Genomic DNA, 19,057 nt, shown 5'->3' with positions numbered 1-19,057 from the left:
TGTCTGTGGGTCGTGGGCCAAACACTGCGATGTGAAGCACAAATAACTACAAATAATAACAGTTACTTTTTCTTCATTGGTTACATTTGTATTTAATTCTATCTATGCAAATAACATGCTACAAAATCAATTGCAACAGCACCCATGTAGTGCATGGCCTTGAGCCCCTGTGGTGCTTCTACGTGGGCCTCAATAAAAGGAGGCTAAGGGACAGAGTGGCTGAACACAGATATGCCATTCGCTCTCAAAACCTAAATGATCCTATGGCCAGACATTACATGGATGTCCACAACAGCCATGACCACACCCTAAAGGTGTCAGGAAGTGAGGTCATCACCTTAAATGCCAGGGGTGGCGATAAAATCTTACACCTAAGGCAAAGAGAGTCATATTGGATCCAAGCTCTTAATGCTACAGAATACCCTGGCCTGGATGAGGATCTGGACCTCTCTTGTTTTTTGTAATCTTGTTCTTCATGTTTTGTCTTGTTGCCACTATATTGTGAAGATGAAATGTCTCCCCCTTGTGTCCAAAAGGACTATGACAGCATGTGTCTCATTGTCCTGGCTACACACCTGTAGTCAGACACTACAAATTGGTTGACTCTCTGTCTCCACACACGCCCTGATGAAGGCGCTGGTGTGCTTTTTAATGTCTCTTAATGTCTCTTAATGTCTCCATTAATAAAGCCTTTTATACTTTTGCAAAATATTAGTGCCTGGACCTAATCTTTCTCTCCACATCCCATTGCCTCCTTCCATGAGCACCATTTTTTGCTGGATACCAGAAGCTCCCTGTCCTAATTCCTGTTAAACATGCTACAAAAGCCTAGTTTTAGTAGAACAAAATCAATAGCAATACAGAGCAAAATGTAAACAACAGCACCACCTGCAGCTCCTACAGTGACTTTACCTCATTCATTTCTTTAAGTCAAAGAAAATGCCACTTTAGATTATTTTGAAAGTGTCAGTTCAGCATAAGTTATTTTATAAGTCATATATGTCAACGACCTTTGTAATAAAATAAAATGGAAAAATGGGAAAGTTGATGCTACGACCAAGACACCAGAAAAGTCCTAAACTTTGCGAAAGGAGTAAAACAGCTGGATTTTTGTCATTTTTTTGCTGTTTTTTTGTCATTTTTTTGCTGGATTTTTATCATTTTTTTACTGGATTTTTGTCATTTTTTTGCAGGATTTTTGTCATTTTTTTACTGGATTTTTGTCATTTTTTACTGGATTTTTCACACTTTTTTGCAGGATTTTTGTCACTTTTTTGCAGGATTTTTGTCAGCATAAATTCTTTTATAAATCATATTTGTCAACGACCTTTGCAGTAAAACAATGTGGAAAACTGGGAAAGTTGATGCTACGACGCTCTGTGACAGAGAAACACCGAGACACCAGAAAAAGGTTTCCTTAACTTTGTGAAAGGAGTGAAACAGCGCCCCCAATTTGTCGCCTGTGGCCAAACAGTGTACTGCATCCATATTTGCCATTGAGAATGAACTGGAGAGAGTTAGTATTAACCCCTGGTCTAGAGTCCGGCATCGCAACAGTAAAAGTCTCAAAAGCAGGAACTGAAAAGCTCTTCTTCTCTTCAGACCCAGGTTTAAAGGAAGTCGAGGTCACACTTATTTCTACAGCACATTTACAATAAACCACAGCTGCTTTACCCAAAGCACAAAACACAACCAACAACCAAACACAAAAGCAGCAGATACAAACTCGATGGAGGACTTTCTGACCTGTACTTCATAGAGATGAAGGACTTTCTGACCTGTACTTCATAGAGATGAAGGACTTTCTGACCTGTACTTCATAGAGATGGACTTTCTGACCTGTACTTCATAGAGATGAAGGACTTTCTGACCTGTACTTCATAGAGATGGAGGACTTTCTGACCTGTACTTCATAGAGATGGACTTTCTGACCTGTACTTCATAGAGATGGACTTTCTGACCTGTACTTCATAGAGATGGACTTTCTGACCTGTACTTCATAGAGATGAAGAACTTTCTGACCTGTACTTCATAGAGATGGACTTTCTGACCTGTACTTCATAGAGATGGAGGGCTTTCTGACCTGTACTTCATAGAGATGAAGGACTTTCTGACCTGTACTTCATAGAGATGAAGGACTTTCTGACCTGTACTTCATAGAGATGAAGGACTTTCTGACCTGTACTTCATAGAGATGGACTTTCTGACCTGTACTTCATAGAGATGAAGGACTTTCTGACCTGTACTTCATAGAGATGGAGGACTTTCTGACCTGTACTTCATAGAGATGGACTTTCTGACCTGTACTTCATAGAGATGGACTTTCTGACCTGTACTTCATAGAGATGGACTTTCTGACCTGTACTTCATAGAGATGAAGAACTTTCTGACCTGTACTTCATAGAGATGGACTTTCTGACCTGTACTTCATAGAGATGAAGGACTTTCTGACCTGTACTTCATAGAGATGGACTTTCTGACCTGTACTTCATAGAGATGGACTTTCTGACCTGTACTTCATAGAGATGGACTTTCTGACCTGTACTTCATAGATATGAAGGACTTTCTGTCCTGTACTTCATAGAGATGGACTTTCTGACCTGTACTTCATAGAGATGGACTTTCTGACCTGTACTTCATAGAGATGAACTTTCTGACCTGTACTTCATAGAGATGAACTTTCTGACCTGTACTTCATAGAGATGAAGGACTTTCTGACCTGTACTTCATAGAGATGAAGGACTTTCTGACCTGTACTTCATAGAGATGGACTTTCTGACCTGTACTTCATAGAGATGAACTTTCTGACCTGTACTTCATAGAGATGGACTTTCTGACCTGTACTTCATAGAGATGAACTTTCTGACCTGTACTTCATAGAGATGAAGAACTTTCTGACCTGTACTTCATAGAGATGAAGGACTTTCTGACCTGTACTTCATAGAGATGAAGAACTTTCTGACCTGTACTTCATAGAGATGGACTTTCTGACCTGTACTTCATAGAGATGAAGGACTTTCTGACCTGTACTTCATAGAGATGAAGGACTTTCTGACCTGTACTTCATAGAGATGGACTTTCTGACCTGTACTTCATAGAGATGGACTTTCTGACCTGTACTTCATAGAGAAGGACTTTCTGACCTGTACTTCATAGAGATGGACTTTCTGACCTGTACTTCATAGAGATGGACTTTCTGACCTGTACTTCATAGAGATGGACGTTCTGACCTGTACTTCATAGAGATGGACGTTCTGACCTGTACTTCATAGAGATGATGGACTTTCTGACCTGTACTTCATAGAGATGGAGGACTTTCTGACCTGTACTTCATAGAGATGAAGGACTTTCTGACCTGTACTTCATAGAGATGGACTTTCTGACCTGTTCTTCATAGAGATGGACTTTCTGACCTGTACTTCATAGAGATGGAGGGCTTTCTGACCTGTACTTCATAGTGATGAAGGACTTTCTGACCTGTACTTCATAGAGATGGACTTTCTGACCTGTACTTCATAGAGATGAAGGACTTTCTGACCTGTACTTCATAGAGATGATGGACTTTCTGACCTGTACTTCATAGAGATGGACTTTCTGACCTGTACTTCATAGAGATGGAGGGCTTTCTGACCTGTACTTCATAGTGATGAAGGACTTTCTGACCTGTACTTCATAGAGATGGACTTTCTGACCTGTACTTCATAGAGATGAAGGACTTTCTGACCTGTACTTCATAGAGATGAAGGACTTTCTGACCTGTACTTCATAGAGATGGACGTTCTGACCTGTACTTCATAGAGATGATGGACTTTCTGACCTGTACTTCATAGAGATGAAGGACGTTCTGACCTGTACTTCATAGAGATGGACTTTCTGACCTGTACTTCATAGAGATGGACTTTCTGACCTGTACTTCATAGAGATGGAGGGCTTTCTGACCTGTACTTCATAGAGATGGACTTTCTGACCTGTACTTCATAGAGAAGGACTTTCTGACCTGTACTTCATAGAGATGGACTTTCTGACCTGTACTTCATAGAGATGGACTTTCTGACCTGTACTTCATAGAGATGGACGTTCTGACCTGTACTTCATAGAGATGGACGTTCTGACCTGTACTTCATAGAGATGGACTTTCTGACCTGTACTTCATAAAGATGAAGGACTTTCTGACCTGTACTTCATAGAGATGGACTTTCTGACCTGTACTTCATAGAGATAATGGACTTTCTGACCTGTACTTCATAGAGATGGAGGACTTTCTGACCTGTACTTCATAGAGATGGAGGACTTTCTGACCTGTACTTCATAGAGATGAAGGACTTTCTGACCTGTACTTCATAGAGATGAAGGACTTTCTGACCTGTACTTCATAGAGATGGACTTTCTGACCTGTACTTCATAGAGATGAAGGACTTTCTGACCTGTACTTCATAGAGATGAAGGACTTTCTGACCTGTACTTCATAGAGATGGACTTTCTGACCTGTACTTCATAGAGATGAAGGACTTTCTGACCTGTACTTCATAGAGATGAAGGACTTTCTGACCTGTACTTCATAGAGATGGACTTTCTGACCTGTACTTCATAGAGATGAAGGACTTTCTGACCTGTACTTCATAGAGATGGACTTTCTGACCTGTACTTCATAGAGATGAAGGACTTTCTGACCTGTACTTCATCGGCTTCTCCTCTGCCGTGACTCCGCTCTCCTGCAGATACTTCTCCAGTCGTCGTTGCTCCATCAGAGCTCGAGCCGAGTCCAGGACCTTTGAGGCCAGTCTGTTCTCCACTCGCTCCTCTGGCTCCTTCCTCTGAGCTCTGAGACACAAGAACAAGAACATGAACATAACCCTCTGAGACACATGAACATGAACATAACCCTCTGAGACACATGAACATAACCCTCTGAGACACAAGAACATGAACATCACCCTCTGAGACACAAGAACATGATCCAGTCTGTTCTCCACTCGCTCCTCTGGCTCTTTCCTTTGAGCTCTGAGACACATGAAGAACATAAACATAACCCTCTAAGTCCTGCACAGACGGGTCAGAAACAGAACTCGAACTCTAAACCCACGTGAGGTCAATCATCGACATCCTGATGTTCAGAGTTGTTTGGAAGTTCTGCAAAAGCTACGATATAAAACATGTTCTCAATGACCTCAGAGCTGTTCTTACTCCTCTCAGAGGTTATAGAGTTCTTACTCCTCTCAGAGGTTATAGAGTTCTTACTCCTCTCAGAGGTTATAGAGTTCTTACTCCTCTCAGAGTTTATAGAGTTCTTGCTTGTCTCAGAGTTTAAAGAGTTCTTACTCCTCTCAGAGTTTAAAGAGTTCTTACTCCTCTCAGAGTTTAAAGAGTTCTTACTTGTCTCAGAGTTTATAGAGTTCTTACTTGTCTCAGAGTTTAAAGAGTTCTTACTCCTCTCAGAGTTTAAAGAGTTCTTACTCCTCTCAGAGTTTATAGAGTTCTTACTCCTCTCAGAGTTTAAAGAGTTCTTACTCCTCTCAGAGTTTATAGAGTTCTTACTCCTCTCAGAGGTTATAGAGTTCTTACTCCTCTCAGAGGTTATAGAGTTCTTACTCCTCTCAGAGTTTAAAGAGTTCTTACTCCTCTCAGAGTTTATAGAGTTCTTACTCCTCTCAGAGTTTATAGAGTTCTTACTTGTCTCAGAGTTTAAAGAGTTCTTACTCCTCTCAGAGTTTATAGAGTTCTTACTCCTCTCAGAGTTTAAAGAGTTCTTACTTGTCTCAGAGTTTATAGAGTTCTTACTCCTCTCAGAGTTTATAGAGTTCTTACTCCTCTCAGAGTTTATAGAGTTCTTACTTGTCTCAGAGTTTATAGAGTTCTTACTCCTCTCAGAGTTTATAGAGTTCTTACTTGTCTCAGAGTTTATAGAGTTCTTACTCCTCTCAGAGTTTATAGAGTTCTTACTTGTCTCAGAGTTTATAGAGTTCTTACTCCTCTCAGAGTTTATAGAGTTCTTACTTGTCTCAGAGTTTATAGAGTTCTTACTCCTCTCAGAGTTTATAGAGTTCTTACTTGTCTCAGAGTTTATAGAGTTCTTACTCCTCTCAGAGTTTAAAGAGTTCTTACTCCTCTCAGAGTTTATAGAGTTCTTACTTGTCTCAGAGTTTATAGAGTTCTTACTTGTCTCAGAGTTTATAGAGTTCTTACTCCTCTCAGAGTTTATAGAGTTCTTACTCCTCTCAGAGTTTATAGAGTTCTTACTCCTGTCAGAGTTTATAGAGTTCTTACTCCTCTCAGAGTTTATAGAGTTCTTACTCCTCTCAGAGTTTATAGAGTTCTTACTCCTCTCAGAGTTTAAAGAGTTCTTACTCCTCTCAGAGTTTAAAGAGTTCTTACTCCTCTCAGAGTTTATAGAGTTCTTACTCCTCTCAGAGGTTATAGAGTTCTTACTCCTCTCAGAGTTTATAGAGTTCTTACTCCTCTCAGAGTTTATAGAGTTCTTACTCCTCTCAGAGTTTATAGAGTTCTTACTCCTCTCAGAGTTTATAGAGTTCTTACTCCTCTCAGAGTTTATAGAGTTCTTACTCCTCTCAGAGTTTAAAGAGTTCTTACTCCTCTCAGAGTTTATAGAGTTCTTACTCCTCTCAGAGTTTAAAGAGTTCTTACTCCTCTCAGAGTTTATAGAGTTCTTACTCCTCTCAGAGTTTAAAGAGTTCTTACTCCTCTCAGAGTTTATAGAGTTCTTACTCCTCTCAGAGTTTATAGAGTTCTTACTTGTCTCAGAGTTTATAGAGTTCTTACTCCTCTCAGAGTTTATAGAGTTCTTACTTGTCTCAGAGTTTATAGAGTTCTTACTTGTCTCAGAGTTTATAGAGTTCTTACTCCTCTCAGAGTTTATAGAGTTCTTACTCCTCTCAGAGTTTATAGAGTTCTTACTCCTGTCAGAGTTTATAGAGTTCTTACTCCTCTCAGAGTTTATAGAGTTCTTACTCCTCTCAGAGTTTATAGAGTTCTTACTCCTGTCAGAGTTTATAGAGTTCTTACTCCTCTCAGAGTTTATAGAGTTCTTACTCCTCTCAGAGTTTATAGAGTTCTTACTCCTCTCAGAGTTTATAGAGTTCTTACTTGTCTCCTCAGAGTTTAAAGAGTTCTTACTTGTCTCAGAGTTTAAAGAGTTCTTACTCCTCTCAGAGTTTATAGAGTTCTTACTTGTCTCAGAGTTTATAGAGTTCTTACTTGTCTCAGAGTTTATAGAGTTCTTACTCCTCTCAGAGTTTATAGAGTTCTTACTCCTCTCAGAGTTTATAGAGTTCTTACTTGTCTCAGAGTTTATAGAGTTCTTACTCCTCTCAGAGTTTATAGAGTTCTTACTTGTCTCAGAGTTTATAGAGTTCTTACTTGTCTCAGAGTTTATAGAGTTCTTACTCCTCTCAGAGTTTATAGAGTTCTTACTCCTCTCAGAGTTTATAGAGTTCTTACTCCTGTCAGAGTTTATAGAGTTCTTACTCCTCTCAGAGTTTATAGAGTTCTTACTCCTCTCAGAGGTTATAGAGTTCTTACTCCTCTCAGAGTTTATAGAGTTCTTACTTGTCTCCTCAGAGTTTAAAGAGTTCTTACTTGTCTCAGAGTTTAAAGAGTTCTTACTTGTCTCCTCGGCCGCCGTGACCTTTGACCCGGGGCCTCATGGCCACGCCGTAGATTTCCTCCATGGAGAACTTCCCCTTGGACCCGGCGGCGCCGCCGACGCCCGAGGCTCGTCCTGCAGAAAACATCTCAGACGAGTCTGTGGAAACACCACACCATTAAAGGGTTCCAGCCACAGCAGACCAACACCTCCAGAACCACAGGGACACCACAGTCTCCCCCTGGTGGCCACAGCTGTGAAGGGTCAGGGTTTCAGCCACAGCAGACCAACATCTCCAGAACCACAGGGACACCACAGTCTCCCCCTGGTGGCCACAGCTGTGAAGGGTCAGGGTTCCAGCCACAGCAGACCAACATCTCCAGAACCACAGGGACACGGACACCACAGTCTCCCCCTGGTGGCCACAGCTGTGAAGGGTCAGGGTTCCAGCCACAGCAGACCAACATCTCCAGAACCACAGGGACACGGACACCACAGTCTCCCCCTGGTGGCCACAGCTGTGAAGGGTCAGGGTTCCAGCCACAGCAGACCAACACCTCCAGAACCACAGGGACACGGACACCACAGTCTCCCCCTGGTGGCCACAGCTGTGAAGGGTCAGGGTTCCAGCCACAGCAGACCAACACCTCCAGAACCACAGGGACACGGACGCCACAGTCTCCCCCTGGTGGCCACAGCTGTGAAGGGTCAGGGTTCCAGCCACAGCAGACCAACATCTCCAGAACCACAGGGACACGGACACCACAGTCTCCCCCTGGTGGCCACAGCGGGCAGGACCTGAGCAGCAGATGTTTATACAGTAATGATCAGCTGTAACAGGATTAACCCGTAATCCCCCGTAATCCAAACGTTACCAGAGCGACGCAGGACCAGAGCCGGGACGCTGGGAGGGGGAGAGTTCAGCTTCTTCCCTCTGGAAATCCAACTTCTGAGGCTGTCGGCCCGATAAACCAGGGATCCACAGCTGGAAACTTTTGCCTCATTTGAAAGCTAAGAACTGTAAAAGTCATCCGAGTTTTCCTTGCGTTGGCGTCGTCACTTGTTTGTAACTTTCTCGTCTCGTTTTCGCTGCCATGCTTTAAGATTTGGGTAAAGCTGACCTGGTGGAAATGCACTGTTAAATATACATATAAACTTACCCCCTGGATATGTGCTGACGCTGCGGTCGTCACGGCGATGCTGGTGCTGCGGTCGTCACGGCGATGCTGATGCTGCGGTCGTCACGGCGATGCTGATGCTGCGGTCGTCACGGCGATGCTGATGCTGCGGTCGTCACGGCGATGCTGATGCTGCGGTCGTCACGGCGATGCTGATGCTGCGGTCGTCACGGCGATGCTGATGCTGCGGTCGTCACGGCGATGCTGATGCTGCTGTACCTGAGAGACCAGTTTAATCCACTCAAAGCGACCAATCACAGGCCGGATTAGGAGCCCAGATGTGAGCAGCTGGAGGAACACGGAGTAAACATGTTTCTGTCCCGTGTTCCTCACGTCTCGGACTTTAGAAGGACATACGTGTGTCCAGCTCAGGTCTTTAAAACAAACAGAGTCTGAGGTTTTTCTGAAACATCTGCAGAAAAAACAGGATGTGATTAAACAGAGTCTGAGCGAGTCTTGACTCTGGTCCAGGATCAGGATCAGAGTCAGAGGATTTGGATCAGGTTTGGAATCGACCCAAACATCTGTCTGTGATGGAGCTCCAGAGAAGAGCAGATAAAGACGAGACAACAATCAAATAAAGACAAACTAAAGACGAGAGTCAGACGAGAGTCAGGGTAAAAAAAGAGTCAGAACGTCTTCACTTTCATGTTTACGTTTATTTACAGAAATAAAGTCACACTTTACAAAACAAAGCTTAGGGTTTCAGTCGGAGACGGAGGAGGAGAAGAGGAGGAAGAGGAGGAGCTGAGGAGGAGGAGCAGGAGGAGGAGCAGGAGGAGCAGAGATGCAGAGGAAGCTCTGACACAGAGGCGTCTCCACTACGCGGCCCGGGGGCTGTAATAGGGCAGGGCTTTGATGAAGGCGTCCAGTTTGGAGCAGAAGAGTTCACTGTCCAGACTCTGACTCAGAGACAGGACCGGGTTCTTCACCACGTACTCCACGTACAGCTGCAATACAACAAATACTATCACAAATACACAATAATACTACTGTAATACACCACGTACTCCACGTACAGCTGCAATACAACAAATACTATCAGAAATACACAATAATACTACTGTAATACACCACGTACTCCACGTACAGCTGCAATACAACAAATACTATCACAAATACACAATAATACTACTGTAATACACCACGTACTCCACGTACAGCTGCAATACAACAAATACTATCAGAAATACACAATAATACTAATGTAATACACCACGTACTCCACGTACAGCTGCAATACAACAAATACTATCAGAAATACACAATAATACTAATGTAATACACCACGTACTCCACGTACAGCTGCAATACAACAAATACTATCAGAAATACACAATAATACTAATGTAATACACCACGTACTCCACGTACAGCTGCAATACAACAAATACTATCAGAAATACACAATAATACTAATGTAATACACCACGTACTCCACGTACAGCTGCAATACAACAAATACTATCAGAAATACACAATAATACTACTGTAATACACCACGTACTCCACGTACAGCTGCAATACAACAAATACTATCAGAAATACACAATAATACTACTGTAATACACCACGTACTCCACGTACAGCTGCAATACAACAAATACTATCAGAAATACACAATACACCACAAAATACTGTATATTCTGTATACTAATGTAATACTCTTCTTGAGCTGCAGCGTCTCTCTGGTGTTAGGGCACATGTAGGGGACATGTAGGGCACATGTAGGGCACATGTAGGGGACATGTAGGGGACATGTAGGGCACATGTAGGGCACATGTAGGGGACATGTAGGGCACATGTAGGGCACATGTAGGGCACATGTAGGGCACATGTAGGGCACAGTCAGGGGACATGTAGGGCACATGTAGGGCACAGTAAGGGGACATGTAGGGCACATGTAGGGCACAGTCAGGGGACATGTAGGGCACATGTAGGGCACAGTCAGGGGACATGTAGGGGACATGTAGGGGACAGTAAGGGGACATGTAGGGCACATGTAGGGGACATGTAGGGGACATGTAGGGGACATGTAGATGACATGTAGGGGACATGTAGGGGACATGTAGGGGACATGTAGGGGACATGTAGAGGACATGTAGGGGACATGTAGGGCACATGTAGGGCACATGTAGGGGACAGTAAGGGGACATGTAGGGCACATGTAGGGCACAGTCAGGGGACATGTAGGGGACATGTAGGGCACAGTCAGGGGACATGTAGGGGACATGTAGGGGACATGTAGGGGACATGTAGGGGACAGTAAGGGGACATGTAGGGCACATGTAGGGCACATGTAGGGCACATGTAGGGCACATGTAGGGGACATGTAGAGGACATGTAGGGGACATGTAGGGGACATGTAGGGCACATGTAGGGGACATGTAGGGCACATGTAGGGGACATGTAGAGGACATGTAGGGGACATGTAGGGGACATGTAGGGCACATGTAGGGCACATGTAGGGGACATGTAGGGCACATGTAGGGGACATGTAGAGGACATGTAGGGGACATGTAGGGGACATGTAGGGCACATGTAGAGGACATGTAGGGGACATGTAGGGCACATGTAGGGCACATGTAGGGGACAGTAAGGGGACATGTAGGGCACATGTAGGGCACAGTCAGGGGACATGTAGGGGACATGTAGGGGACATGTAGGGCACATGTAGGGGACATGTAGGGCACATGTAGGGGACATGTAGGGCACATGTAGGGCACAGTCAGGGCACAGTCAGGGCACATGTAGGGGACATGTAGAGGACATGTAGGGGACATGTAGGGGACATGTAGGGCACATGTAGGGGACATGTAGGGCACATGTAGGGCACATGTAGGGCACATGTAGAGGACATGTAGGGGACATGTAGGGGACATGTAGAGGACATGTAGGGCACATGTAGGGGACATGTAGGGGACATGTAGGGGACATGTAGGGGACATGTAGAGGACATGTAGGGGACATGTAGGGGACATGTAGGGGACATGTAGGGGACATGTAGGGCACATGTAGGGCACATGTAGGGGACATGTAGGGGACATGTAGGGCACATGTAGGGGACATGTAGGGCACATGTAGGGGACATGTAGGGCACATGTAGGGGACATGTAGGGCACATGTAGGGGACATGTAGGGCACATGTAGGGGACATGTAGGGCACATGTAGGGCACATGTAGGGCACATGTAGGGGACATGTAGGGCACATGTAGGGCACATGTAGGGGACATGTAAGGCACATGTAGGGGACATGTAGGGGACATGTAGGGCACATGTAGGGGACATGTAGGGGACATGTAGGGCACATGTAGGGGACATGTAGGGGACATGTAGGGGACATGTAGGGGACATGTAGGGCACATGTAGGGGACATGTAGGGGACATGTAGGGCACATGTAGGGGACATGTAGGGGACATGTAGGGCACATGTAGGGCACATGTAGGGGACATGTAGGGCACATGTAGGGGACATGTAGGGGACATGTAGGGCACATGTAGGGGACATGTAGGGCACATGTAGGGCACATGTAGGGGACATGTAGGGGACATGTAGGGGACATGTAGAGGACATGTAGGGCACATGTAGAGGACATGTAGGGCACATGTAGGGCACATGTAGGGGACATGTAGGGCACATGTAGGGGACATGTAGGGGACATGTAGGGCACATGTAGGGCACATGTAGGGGACATGTAGGGCACATGTAGGGGACATGTAGGGGACATGTAGGGCACATGTAGGGGACATGTAGGGGACATGTAGGGCACATGTAGGGGACATGTAGGGGACATGTAGGGCACATGTAGGGGACATGTAGGGGACATGTAGGGCACATGTAGAGGACATGTAGGGGACATGTAGGGCACATGTAGGGGACATGTAGGGCACATGTAGGGCACATGTAGGGGACATGTAGGGGACATGTAGGGCACATGTAGGGGACATGTAGGGGACATGTAGGGCACATGTAGGGGACATGTAGGGGACATGTAGGGCACATGTAGGGGACATGTAGGGCACAGTCAGGGGACATGTAGGGCACATGTAGGGCACATGTAGGGGACATGTAGGGGACATGTAGGGGACATGTAGGGCACATGTAGGGGACATGTAGGGGACTTGTAGGGCACATGTAGGGCACATGTAGGGCACATGTAGGGCACATGTAGGGCACATGTAGGGCACATGTAGGGGACATGTAGGGCACATGTAGGGCACATGTAGGGCACATGTAGGGCACATGTAGGGGACATGTAGGGGACATGTAGGGCACATGTAGGGCACATGTAGAGGACATGTAGGGGACATGTAGGGCACATGTAGGGCACATGTAGAGGACATGTAGGGCACATGCAGGGGACATGTAGAGGACATGTAGAGACACTTACGCTGCTGTAGATGAGCTGCAGCGTCTCTCTGGCGTTGGACACGGACAGGTCGGTGTTGAGGACAAACCTGAGTCCACTGGGCGTCTCGTAGTAATGGAGTCTGTATTTACTCGTCTGAAAGGACAAGAATCCGTCCTTCCTGAGGACAAAGTCAAGGACACAAACAGGACAAGTATGTACAGGAGGAGGAGGATCATAAACACCGAGGAGGAGGAGGATACATGTCGAGGGGAGACATCTTACTGACGAAGGACCTGATGGAGAACAGCATCCCGTACATCAGCTTATACTCCTGCACAAACAACACACATAAGCAAACACACCAGGAACAGGGAGTGTTTCCTCATCGCTCTCATTTGGTTTCCACAAACATGTTGCTTTAAAGGTGGGATGAAGCTCGTTTAACCACAGATGCAAAGAGTAAAACATGTTGATTATCGTGTGGTTTCGCTGCTGTAGTCGAAGGTTTTCCTAAAGGTAATAAAGTGTTGAAGCCTCACCTCGTCTTTGGAGATTCCCGCCTGTTTCTTCCTGTTCCACTCGTTATAAAACAAACAGTTTCCATTTCGGTCAAAGATGTACAGGTTATGGACCGTCATCTGAGAAACAATGAGACAAGAGCGACTTTACAGCAGAAATAAAGCAGAAACTAACATTAGAATCACATTCATGGGCGCTGTGTGAAAGATGTCCATGTTATTCATCAGTTTAAATGTTACAATACGTGTTTTAAAGCCGTTTCAGTTGGTAAATAAGTGACTTTAGATCAGGTCGGAGGTCTATAGGAAGCACAAAATCGCTAAAATCACGTGAAATATCTACGTTTATTTATCACCGAGGCCTGAACGGTCCCTTTAAAGCTCTTTAAAACATATAAAGCTTAGTGATATAAACGTAAAGTCCGCATTTATTGGTGTTTTTTAAATGAATTGTTCGAAGAAAAGCGTTTACCTTTTACTTCCGCTTTCCCGACGAGCGGCTGCCCGAAGCGCGCCTGACCGGAAACGCATTATTATTATTATTTTTGTTATTTATTCACTTATTATGTAAATGTTAAAGTCTTTTAAGCAGCATTAATCTAAGCAATGTTAGTATAAATACAAACCCTCCCTGGTATAAGTTTTATTTATTTATTATTGTTATATTTTTTTTCTTTCAAATTTCTTTACAAAACACAATGTACAAACTCGTTGGGAGACATACGTGCAGAAAGTAATAGAAGTTAAATCAAATAAAATCTGTAAAAAATAAAATAAATAAATACAAACAAACGCATAAACCCGGGGTCCTCTCTCCTCCAGCTCCAGATTGAGCCAAGATGGCGGCGGTAGCTTCGATGTTTCCGATGCAGCAGCGCGTTTCAGCCCAAAACGACCTGATTCCGGAGTGGATGAGGGAGGAAGTCAGCACCGGGGTGAGTCCAGGCTCCGAGGGGCAGGTTCGGCCTGGAACGGCTCGGTTTGGCCCAGGTTTAAGCGGGTTAAAGGCGCCGAACACGGGCTGAATGAGACAGCATTTCTGCTGCTAACGGCGGCTAAAGCTAACGTTAGCTTTAGGAGAGTAAACTTTACAAAACACAAAGACCCCGTTTTAAATGTGGGTCTAACGGGCCGAACCGAACCGACCCGGGACAAACAGAGTTTATTATGGGATAAAGTCTTTATTTATGTGTGAAGGTTTGAAGTTGATGAAGGTTGATGTGACAGGCGCTAAGCTTCAGGAAAGTAAAGAGTAGTAGTATCTCTATTTACTCAAGAAAGAACTCGGAGAAAATACTAAATCCCCCAAAAAAAGAGTTGTTAGGAATAATTAAGTGACAAAACATGAAATGCATACTAGTTTAATGAAACGGAAAGAAGTGATGAGCTTTTTTCTGCAGAGTCACAGGTTTGTTTTATTCACTCTGGACTAGGGCTGCTCGATTATTGAAAAAATAATAATCACGATTATTTTTGTCATCATTGAAATCACGATTATTCAAACGATTATTTGTTGCCTTTAAAAAAATCCATCAAAAAAGTGACAAAAATCCATCAAAAAAGTGACAAAAATCCAGCAAAAAAAAAGACAAAAATCCCAAAATTAAAAATTAGGAAAAAAAATTGAAAAAAGAAAATTATAATCGATTTTTTTATTATGATTATGATTTATGATATTTATGATGATTATGCTAATTTTGTAATCGAAATCGTAATCGAATTTCGATTAATTGCACAGCCCTAATCTGGACTTGCCTGTGTTCCAGACGACCATCATGGCCGTGGAGTACGATGGAGGAGTGGTGATCGGAGCTGACTCCAGGACCACCACGGGGTCAGAGGACTTCTCTATACACACACACAGGAACAACATCTTCATAAACATGTTCACGATCATCTCCTTACACGTGTCCCGCAGATCCTCCTCTTCCTCACGTGACTGACTGACACCTGTTTGTTTTCAGAGCCTACATCGCCAACAGAGTCACAGACAAGCTGACCCCCATCCACGAGCGGATCTTCTGCTGCAGGTCAGACTCTGAGCCTGCTCTCCTGATGTTCTCCTCATGTTCTCCTCATGTTCTCCTCATGTTCTCCTCATGTTCTCCTCATGTTCTCCTCATGTTCTCCTCATGTTCTCATAGGGCTGCTCGATTATTGAAAAAATGATAATCACGATTATTTTTGTCATAATTGAAATCACGATTATTCAAACGATTATTTGTGGCCTTTAAAAAAATCCATCAAAAAAGTGACAAAAATCCATCAAAAAAGTGACAAAATTCCATCAAAAAAGTGACAAAAATCCAGCAAAAAAGTGACAAAAAAAACATCAAAAAAGTGACAAAATTCCATCAAAAAAAATGACAAAAATCCAGCAAAAAAGTGACAAAATTCCATCAAAAAAGTGACAAAATTCCATCAAAAAAGTGACAAAAAAACATCAAAAAAATGACAAAACTCCATCAAAAAAGTGACAAAATTCCATCAAAAAAAGACAAAAATCCAGCAAAAAAATGACAAAAAACCATCAAAAAAGTGACAAAATTCCATCAAAAAAGTGACAAAATTCCATCAAAAAAGTGACAAAAATCCAGCAAAAAAGTGACAAAATTCCATCAAAAAAGTGACAAAAATCCAGCAAAAAAGTGACAAAATTCCATCAAAAAAGTGACAAAAATCCATCAAAAAATGACAAAAATCCATCAAAAAAGTGACAAAATTCCATCAAAAAAGTGACAAAATTCCATCAAAAAAGTGACAAAAATTCCATCAAAAAAGTGACAAAAATCCATCAAAAAAAGACAAAAAACCATCAAAAAAAGTGACAAAAATCCAGCAAAAAAAGACAAAAAACCATCAAAAAAATGACAAAAAACCATCAAAAAAGTGACAAAATTCCATCAAAAAAAGACAAAAATCCATCAAAAAATGACAAAAATCCACCAAAAAAAGACAAAAATCCATCAAAAAAATGACAAAAATCCAAATAAAAAATAAATAAAAAAATGTGGAAAAAAAAAAGAAAGAAAAAAATATAATCGATTTTTTGTGATTATGCTAATTTTGTAATCGTTTACTTGGGCGGCACGGTAGCGCAGCGGTTAGTGCTCTCGCTTCACAGCTAGAAGGTCCGGGTTCGATTCCCACCAGGGACGGGGCCTTTCTGTGTGGAGTTTGCATGTTCTCCCCGTGTCTGCGTAGGTTTCCTCCGGGTACTCCGGTTTCCCCTACCACTAAAAACATGCACAATAGGCCAGGATGAATGATGTGAGTGAATGTATGGTGGTGTCAGAGGGTCTGTTGGCGCAGACGTGTGTAGTCGCGAAAGCGCCTCTGACAGTCTCCCCCAGGGGAAACTGAAGCTACAAACGTAGCTTTCCACCACCGAGTATGGAGTGAATGTACAATTGTCTCATGTAAAGCGCTTTGTGACTATATGTCTGTGAAAGGCGCTATATAAATAAAGATCTTCTTCTTCTTCTTCTGTTGTAATCGAAATCGTAATCGAATTTCGATTAATTGCACAGCCCTATGTTCTCACGCTCCTCTGTGTTTACCCCAGGTCTGGCTCTGCCGCTGACACTCAGGCCATCGCTGAGGTCGTCGCTTACCAGCTGGGCTTCCACAGGTGACCCCTCAGATCTGTCAGGTCTTCGCTGTAGCGCTCAGATCTTCTGCTAAACACCTGTACATGTTTATGTCCAGTATTGAGCTGGATGAGCCCCCCCTGGTGGAGACGGCGGCGCATCTGTTTAAGGCCAGCTGTTACAGATACAGAGAGGAGCTGACGGCCGGGATCCTGGTGGCCGGGTGGGACCGACGCAGAGGAGGACAGGTCAGTGACGGGTCAGGGAGACGACGGGGGTGGAGGAAATCATCTAACCCCGCCCCTCTCCCGGTGGAGGAAATCATCTAACCCCCCCCCCTCTCCCGGTGGAGGAAATCATCTAACCCCCCCCCTCTCCCGCAGGTTTACTGTGTGCCCATCGGGGGCATGTTGGTTCGTCAGCCGGTGTCTGTGGGCGGCAGCGGCAGCACCTACATCTACGGCTTCATGGACTCCAACTACAAACCTAACATGACCAAGGAGCAGTGTCTGGAGCTGACCGCCTCAGGTATGTCTTTAAACACGCTAAACTACAAACCTAACATGACCAAGGAGCAGTGCCTGGAGCTGACGGCCTCAGGTATGTCTTTAAACACGTTAAAGGAACAGGCCGGTGTTTTTCCACACTGAGATATGTTCTTACCTGAGCTGTGACGAGTTCTTTAGGACCTGTCTGATCTTCAGTCACGTAAACACAGCGCAGACGGCGTTAGCATTTAGCCTCTCCCTCTCTCCTCTATAGCTCCAAAACAGGTCAAGACAGAAGCTACCAAGCTCTTCCACGTTTTCACTATTTAAATATGGTTACGTGAAGTGTTCCACTACAAAGTATAATTACACACAATTAAACAATGTGGATTTTCTAAGCGGATAAAAGGGGGGACTATATTGTAAGGCGTAATAATACCAGGAGTAGTTTGGCATCCGCGCAGTAATCTTCACTTTACTGTGCGGATGCCAAATTACTCCTGTTTTGTCTTTAAAAAGTCGGCCATTTTGTCTCATTATGTTGCAGAGATTTGTTTCTGCATTTGTGGTGTTGAGATGTAGTGTTGGGACTTTAAAGGACCAGGCCAGTGTTTTTCCAGACTGACATATGTTCTTCTGTGCCGTGTGTCTGGTCTTCACGTTGTTTAAACCCTGGACATGACTGAGCGTCTCCTGAACGTTTCTCCTCAGCTCTGACTCTGGCCATGGAGCGGGACGGCTCCAGCGGAGGAGTCGTACGACTGGCCTCCATCTCAGAGAGCGGAGTCGAGAGGAGGGTCATTCTGGGAAACCAGCTCCCCAAGATCGTCTCCACTCACTGAGGACGCCCCCCTGTCTGAGGACGCCCCCTCCCTCACTGAGGACGCCCCCTCCCTGTCTGAGGACGCCCCCTCCCTCACTGAGGACGCCCCCCCCCTCACTGAGGACGCCCCCTCCCTGTCTGAATATGTAACTCATGTAAACTCCATGTTCTTTAATAAACTGTTGTTTGGAAGCTGCTCTTTTGTTCCTCAGAGTTCTGGTCCCTGAAAACCCGCTTGTTCTTCAGCCGCGCCTCCTCTAGTCCAGTGTTTTTCAACCTTTTAGAGCCAAGGCACATATTTTTCATTGAAAAAATCACGAGGCAGTAACGAAAAGTAACTCTGTAGCCGATATTCAGTAGGAACATCGTATAGTCTCGCTCGCCACAAGGCCATTGATCATCACAAATGAGCTCCTGCAGCCACTGACTGATCTGGAAGAGCTTTACACGGTTACTCTGCCCAAACACTAGAGGGCGCAGACATTAGAAAACTCTACATTTGTGGAA

The 19,057-nt window shown here is 44.2% G+C and overlaps 3 protein-coding genes across 3 annotated transcripts in view; 1 reads left to right on the top strand and 2 right to left on the bottom strand.

Moving 5' to 3' along the window:
• The window catches only part of LOC306980425 (voltage-gated potassium channel subunit beta-3-like), a 70,369-nt gene extending 62,728 nt beyond the window's left edge, over positions 1-7,641 (bottom strand). The window contains exons 1-2 of the mRNA XM_079579793.1: positions 7,621-7,641; positions 4,672-4,821 (exon numbers count right to left, since the gene is read on the bottom strand). Coding sequence (XP_079435919.1) covers positions 4,672-4,745 — 74 coding nt within the window. The 5' untranslated portion in view covers positions 4,746-4,821; positions 7,621-7,641. The remainder of the gene's footprint in view (positions 1-4,671; positions 4,822-7,620) is intronic.
• Positions 7,642-9,592: 1,951 nt separating this feature from the next.
• trappc1 (trafficking protein particle complex subunit 1) lies at positions 9,593-14,152 on the bottom strand. The gene is made up of 5 exons (XM_079580522.1): positions 14,122-14,152; positions 13,671-13,769; positions 13,392-13,462; positions 13,171-13,309; positions 9,593-9,728 (listed from the first exon to the last, which is right to left on the bottom strand). The coding sequence occupies exons 2-5, from the start codon at positions 13,767-13,769 to the stop codon at positions 9,600-9,602; spliced, it is 438 nt and encodes a 145-aa protein (XP_079436648.1). The 5' UTR covers positions 14,122-14,152; the 3' UTR covers positions 9,593-9,599.
• Positions 14,153-14,457: 305 nt separating this feature from the next.
• On the top strand, positions 14,458-18,620 carry psmb6 (proteasome 20S subunit beta 6). The gene is made up of 7 exons (XM_079579795.1): positions 14,458-14,584; positions 15,416-15,483; positions 15,614-15,679; positions 17,215-17,280; positions 17,358-17,487; positions 17,623-17,767; positions 18,439-18,620. The coding sequence occupies exons 1-7, from the start codon at positions 14,489-14,491 to the stop codon at positions 18,567-18,569; spliced, it is 702 nt and encodes a 233-aa protein (XP_079435921.1). The 5' UTR covers positions 14,458-14,488; the 3' UTR covers positions 18,570-18,620.
• Positions 18,621-19,057: the final 437 nt, after the last annotated feature.

Source organism: Gobius niger, assembly GCF_951799975.1.
Source record: "Gobius niger genome assembly, chromosome: 21".
NCBI classification, from domain to species: Eukaryota; Metazoa; Chordata; class Actinopteri; order Gobiiformes; family Gobiidae; genus Gobius; species Gobius niger.
Note: the sequence above shows the minus strand (reverse complement) of the source record. Positions and strands in the feature narration are given on the sequence as shown.

Bases quoted from the DNA above. Each gene is read 5' to 3' on its own strand.
- trappc1 (XM_079580522.1), bottom strand. From the start codon at position 13,769: ATGACGGTCCATAACCTGTACATCTTTGACCGAAATGGAAACTGTTTG. The intron at 13,310-13,391 runs GTATCCTCCTCC...CTTTGTCCTCAG, and splicing joins AAGATGTCTCCCCTCGACAT to GAAGGACGGATTCTTGTCCT. The intron at 9,729-13,170 runs GTAAGTGTCTCT...GTTGTATTGCAG, and splicing joins TGCAGCTCATCTACAGCAGC to CTGTACGTGGAGTACGTGGT.
- psmb6 (XM_079579795.1), top strand. From the start codon at position 14,489: ATGGCGGCGGTAGCTTCGATGTTTCCGATGCAGCAGCGCGTTTCAGCC. The intron at 14,585-15,415 runs GTGAGTCCAGGC...CCTGTGTTCCAG, and splicing joins GGGAGGAAGTCAGCACCGGG to ACGACCATCATGGCCGTGGA. The intron at 15,484-15,613 runs GTCAGAGGACTT...GTTTGTTTTCAG, and splicing joins GACTCCAGGACCACCACGGG to AGCCTACATCGCCAACAGAG.